The sequence below is a fragment of the Vollenhovia emeryi genome, unplaced genomic scaffold, assembly GCF_000949405.1.
Source record: "Vollenhovia emeryi isolate VEMERY1.0 unplaced genomic scaffold, V.emery_V1.0 DF939120.1, whole genome shotgun sequence".
Taxonomy (NCBI): Eukaryota; Metazoa; Arthropoda; class Insecta; order Hymenoptera; family Formicidae; genus Vollenhovia; species Vollenhovia emeryi.
Window position 1 is genome coordinate 2,538,462 of NW_011967246.1, and position 6,091 is coordinate 2,544,552.

General features: G+C 46.5%; 1 protein-coding gene across 4 annotated transcripts in view; it reads right to left on the reverse strand.

Annotated features, from left to right (window-relative positions):
• The window catches only part of LOC105570555 (ras-specific guanine nucleotide-releasing factor 1-like), a 59,482-nt gene that overhangs the window by 48,171 nt on the left and 5,220 nt on the right, over positions 1 to 6,091 (reverse strand). For all 4 annotated transcript variants that reach the window (XM_012027842.1, XM_012027844.1, XM_012027843.1 and 1 more), the window contains exons 3-4: positions 4,289 to 4,419; positions 853 to 969 (exon numbers count right to left, since the gene is read on the reverse strand). In XM_012027842.1, the coding sequence (XP_011883232.1) occupies positions 853 to 969; positions 4,289 to 4,419 (248 nt within the window). The remainder of the gene's footprint in view (positions 1 to 852; positions 970 to 4,288; positions 4,420 to 6,091) is intronic.

The following is a 6,091-nucleotide window of genomic DNA, read 5'->3' on the forward strand; positions in this document are numbered from 1 at the left end:
GATCGCTCAATATCGAATCGACTCGACGTTGAATAAAAAAAGACCGAAATCAAAGGACCGCATTTGGCGATAATTGTGATGTTTTTTTTTTTACAACAGAGAAAATCCCAGCCCAGGTCACGGTATTTCGCGAGGTTTATTTTATAAATTGCAATTTGTTTCGAAAATTGTTCGCGTCGCCTAAAAAGTGCGCGCGCGTGCATCGCAAAAATTGCAGTTTTCACACGGGTGTCCGAAATGCCGATAGCGCCACGCGAACTGAATATCTCGAAACGCGAAACACGGCCCCATCTGTGTGGGTTAAAAGCGACGTGTGTTTTTAAATTAAGGCACGCGCGTACAAACGACACATTAGCCTTTGACATTAAATACATTAACATACGGTAAACGCTTTTGAATTATCCATTACGCGTTTGAACGCGCCATCGTCGGAAACAAATGAAGCCGGAGAATTGCTTTATTTTGCACGTCGCCTCCTATCAACCGTCGCGGGGACCTTAGGGGGGAAAGAGGGAAGGAAATTTTAATCGATGAAACTTTTTTTCCCCCCGTAACATAAATCGCACGTCGGAGGGACTTTTGTTCTTACGAAGAACAACCGTAACTTTCCGCATCTGGGAAAAGCTTAGAAGCAACAGCGCGCACTTTATGGATTTCAACAACTTCGACGGTCTCATATGGAATTCCTATTGACATATCCGTAATGTTAAAGTGGAACGGTGTGCGCTGCACTAAAGCGGAAATGGGAGGTAAAACGGACGGACGTTTGGCTCGCTGAGACTTTGCACGCGCGTGGGGCGCGTTCTCCCTCGCAGAGAACCTTGGTGCTTGCCAAAGCAACACATTGCGTACCTGTTTATCCGGCTCTTTGCCTTTGGCGGTGATGAGTCGATCGCAATAACAGCCTTCCAGCAGAACGACGCCGCTGGGCCGTGAGCAAGTCTCGTTCTCGTAATAGAACAGCAGATTCTGTAACAGACGTTATAGCCGCCTTTGGTGAAGCTCACACTCTCCTTTTGCGAAAACGTGAGAAAACAAGCGTCCGTATAATTTTTTCTGCGCGCTCGCGGACACGGAAAATAATAATGTCGCGACGCTCAGCGTTTCGCGCCTGATTACGCGGAGCCGCGTCGGCGTTCTTTAATTTCGCGGGAGAATAAACATTTCGATAATACAATTGGTGTGTCCGGAATTGAATTCAAGACGACTTGAGTCAACTTAAGCCACGGCGTTGCATCACTCAGTTTCAAGTTTCCATTACTAGGAGTGTGTTCCCATTTCCTCTCGGCATTACTGCCAAGTGCCGCACGCTATTACTGAATCCAGCTTCTGCGAAGATCATTTCCAAATAAAACCACAATATTCTTCGTAATAATATAACAGTTATTCTTTTCTAAAGGCAACTAAATATACCTTTTCTTTGATACCGAATGCTCGAGACTATTGAGAGCACTGTCAGTAGTGCCGAGGGGAAATGGAAACATCCTGGGATTCTACAGGGAACGTCTGACCACATCGCCGACTGTGTCTACTGAAGTACCGCCCCGCTCGCGGCCATGACGCACGTTCTCCGCGTTCTCACGGTAAGAAATTTCAGCGAGGTATTCAAAGAGAATACGGTAATTAAAACTTGGCTTACTCAGGATTGTGTACATACAAAATTTACCTTCGCACATTTCGATTGTATTACAGCACGAACGTATTAAATAAGTAACATTAAATCCGAGTGTTTTTATCTCCTATTACGGAAACAATGGCTCGCATTTGTACGAGCGGAAAACGGATATCATCCCGTTTCAGCTCGGCGTATTAAAATATCGCGCAAATTTATCTGGCGCGTTATTAGAAAATAAACGCTACGAAATAATATCGTCTGGTTTACGTTAAATCAAATTACAGGGCGCGCGTGTGTTGTTGCAAGATTTGCGGAACGAATATTGCAATGGGTACGTGCACTCATTTCATAAAGCCAGTTACGTCCCGGATAATCCGCCGGATAGAATTCGCGTTGCCGATACATGACACCAGCCCGGAACAATTTCGCTTTTGTCGCGACGCTGACATTATCGACAGGCATCCGGACGCGCTGCGATCGGCGGTTTAAATAGTATCGACGAGCAAACGAAATTTTAATTGCCCGTAATATTCGTCTAATTGCACCTGTGCCGCTCCAATTTCAGGTCAACTCGCGCCCGGCGAAATTGCAGAAATTGTTGGCTGCGAATTTACAAAACGGAATGCCGCGTGCTCGCCAAACGTGTACAATGCGATCCCAGCGCCCGTGTTTAGCAATAAAATTTTATGAAACGAACTTACCTTGAGAGGCAAGTTCGCGAGAGAGGGAAAGAAGATACCTCGGAGCATAAATCTTGGATTAACTTAACTTAACTCTCGAAAATTGCATACACGTAATTTGCAAAGCACCATGAAAGGAGATAGAGAGAGAGACCGACAGACAGACAAACAGACAGACAGAGACAGAGAGAGGGGGGGGGGAAGAGGGACAAAGGGAGAGGAAGGCAGGGAGGGAAAAAAGAGGGAGGGGAGGGGAAGGGAGAGGGTGGGGGTAGGAAGAGACAGAGGAACTGAGAGAGAGAGGAGGAAAGAGAGGGAGAGAGAAAAGGGAGAGAGGAAGAGAGGGGAGAAAGAGGGAGAGAGAGGAGGGGAAGGGTAGAGGGAGGGGAAAGAGGGGGAAGGGAAGGAAGGGTGAGGAAGGAGAAGGAACAAGAGAAGGGGAGGAGGAAAAGAGGGAGAGGAAGGGAAGGAGGAAGAGGAAGAGAGAGGAGGGAGGGGGAGGGGGAGAGGAGGAGAGAGGAAAGGAAGGGAGAGAGGAAGAGGGAGAGAGAGAGAAAGGGGTGCAGAGGGGGAGCGATGGAGAGGGAGAGGAGAGGGAGAGGAAAAAGAGGGGAGAAAGGAAAAAGAGAGGGAGGAGATTCTTTTTAGTATAATTGTTTCTAACTTGCGCTCTCCGGGAGGATGTAAGCGCTCTCGCGTGAAATGAAATACAACCCCGAGGTATCCGATTTTCCTAGGTTCACGATAAGTTTGTTAAGCTGCAAGAGCGCGAGCTTGAATCACCTGTATTATCCAGTGGCTTCGAAACATGTTGTCAAGACGCTTGATTGCCGTGCAAAAAGTTTCGATGGAGACCGCGCGACGATATCCTCATTCACTTGACGTACTTTCGCAAACAATGAGGCATTGCCAGACGTTATTTATCACTTTATCCGAGTTCTCGTTTAAACGGAAAAGAGCGCGGGTCCGGGGCGCCTTCCCCATATATTTATCCGATCCTATCAAAGCGAGAGAAGAAAGAGGCAATACCTCTTATATTTATTCGTTCCTACTTATTGCTCTCTAGTACATAAGCTGTTTCAACCTCGGCCTGAGTAAAGTACGCGTGGCAAGTTCCGCGTGCCGTCTCGTAGATTGTTTTTCTTCTAAACTAAAATTAGTTAAGCGGCCGGACGACAAGTTTCCTTTAAAAAAAGTTGAGACTCGTCTCCGATGCGATAACGCGACTTTTAATAGAATAATTAGAAGTTTCGTGTCTGCGCCGTAATTGAACGGCTTCATGATCGAGAAAGCATATAATGAGAAGGTTTACCGCGAGCTTAAGGGATCGCACGATATTAGAACGCAGAAAGAGAGAGAGGGGGGGAGGGGAGGAAGAAAGAAAGTTGCCGAATTCTTGGCATAGATGCTCCTGTGAGGTATCTATTGCGAACTATATCGAAAGTTCCTTCCTTAATTGTATCAGTTAGTTGGCCAGCCGTAAGAGTTAATGAGGCCTCATTTTCGAAGTTTATTAGGCCACGAGCAGACAGCATATCCCCGTGAGCGAAGAACTTTCCGCGAAATCGAGAGGAAGATGCTTTGTACGCGGCGCAAGTTCCCGACTAGATATTGTCGTTGTTTTAATTGAACGGTTATTAATAGTTGAAAATTCCACGTTGGAGCATGACGTCGTTTTATTTAAAATAACGCCAGCTACGGGCTTGAACGATAACTTTCGCGATAACTTTCCCGTCAGGGGGGAACTTCTCGCGGAGAGCTTTGCCGATTAATCTCGGAAAATTACGAGCTGCGTGTGTCGTTGCGAACTAATGTTAATCGCGAAGTTCGATTTTCCGGACTCCTGAGGAGAGAACTGCGTATTCGGGGCTGATAAAAAAAATAGAAGGGATACGAATTCGTTTTTAAATTCGGACTCAGGATACTCAAATTGGATTACGTAAATTGAATTTCTCCGCGCGTGATCGACGACATCGACGTGCAATTCACTGACCTGGTAGAGAACGAACCATCGTTGCTGCCACTTGGTGGAGTCAGCTGTCCGCTTGTACAAGTATCCCGACAGCGAATGATCGTAATGTGCCTTCTCCGAGATCATGATCAGCTGGGAATCATTTACTCTCACTGCAACACATCACCAGAGACGTGATTTTTAAGCGAGGCAATAAAAGCCGCGCACCGCTGTTTCAGCATATTTGAGGAACGCAATGCAAAATGTCAGCGCGCGCAAGTTTCCCGGGTATATTATATTTGTGAAATGAAATTCGTGCGGAGAACAATTCGTTTGCGAGAGAACAAAAAAAAATCCATTTGCAAGTTTTCATGAAAACTTAATAATCAGGCGTTCTATGCAAAATATTGCGGCAAGTAATGAAATTATCTACACATTCTTTGCGACGAGTTCGCGTCTACGAGTTCGCGCCTTACACCGAAACTTTTGCGAGAATGCATATATTAATTACGCGGATACCGATCTACTTGCAAATCAGCGTGACGTGTACAAACGCAAAATTACATCCGAATTGCAAAGTCACACACGGGATGTATCAATCTACACATTTCGCATGGCATAACAATGCGCTGCATCGCGATCACGCATCGAATTATCTCGCTATGCAACCGTTCCAATAATAGCGCTCAAAGTACCGGCGAATCTTGTTTGCCGCATCGCATCAACGTAAATATTAATAATCCGCCGAGAACAAGCCACGATGATAAACAACGGCAGTCCCGCCGTTTATTCGTACAATGAATCGATAATCCGGCGAGTTGCCGTGATTAAAACCGCGTCATTTGAGAAACGAGCTAATGAAATTCCGCGAAGGGCCGACAGCTCGCGGAAAAATTGTCCGCGACCGATCGATCGCCACCGAATGGGAGTTTAATCGGACACTTGGGCGCCCGCGCGCGAATGGCTCGTTCACGTGCGGGGCTACTTTCGAGTAGATTTCAATCTCCGATTTCCAGCCCGGTCTGCGCGAATGCGAACTTCGGTCCGACCGCAGCTCCGCGGGCTCGCTCGATCGGCCCGCGGCGCGAGGCGTGACGCAAATCACGAGCGACCGCCCCGGCGTTTCGCGCGAATTGTCGTCCCTCGACAAACCGTCGCGATCGTGTGTTTCACCTCGGCGGAAAGATACGCGACGCCCGAGCGGAACTTTGCTCGACGTTCGCAGAAACCGAGCCCAAAGTTTCGCTCCGGCGGACGAGGACACTCACGTAATCCGCGTGTGCGCGGGCTCGCCGTTGCACGTGAATGAGAGCGCGAATCGGGATCGCGATATTATTCATATTTATATCCTCGCGCAGAGATGGAAAATCTAATCTCGATATGGCGCGGAAAATTTTCCGGCAAACAATGGATTTGTATAAAACGAGCGCTATCGTAAATTTCGATGAGAGAGGGCAAACCTTCCAGCGCAAATATTGTAGTGCCGTGAACGGGGAGCATGAAAACCTTTGATGCTCACGCTTTTATATTTAATATATAAACCCGCGATATAAAATACACTATTTGTCGGCTGAAACGAAAGTACCACCGGCGAGTCTATGTTAGCAATTTTATTCGTAGATTTGCTACGTCGTGATTAAATAAACTTCGTGGTTTATCGATTAAATAAATGGTGATTAATGCCGGTCGCATCTCCGGGAAATAAAGCTAAATAAATTCCTAAAATGCGAATTTATGAAACGCATTTATTTGTCATGTTTCAATTTCATTAAACAGCAATGCGTATTCGAATATTAAACGCTATGCAATATTGATCACGGAATCAGAGAGTTTTACGACAACACA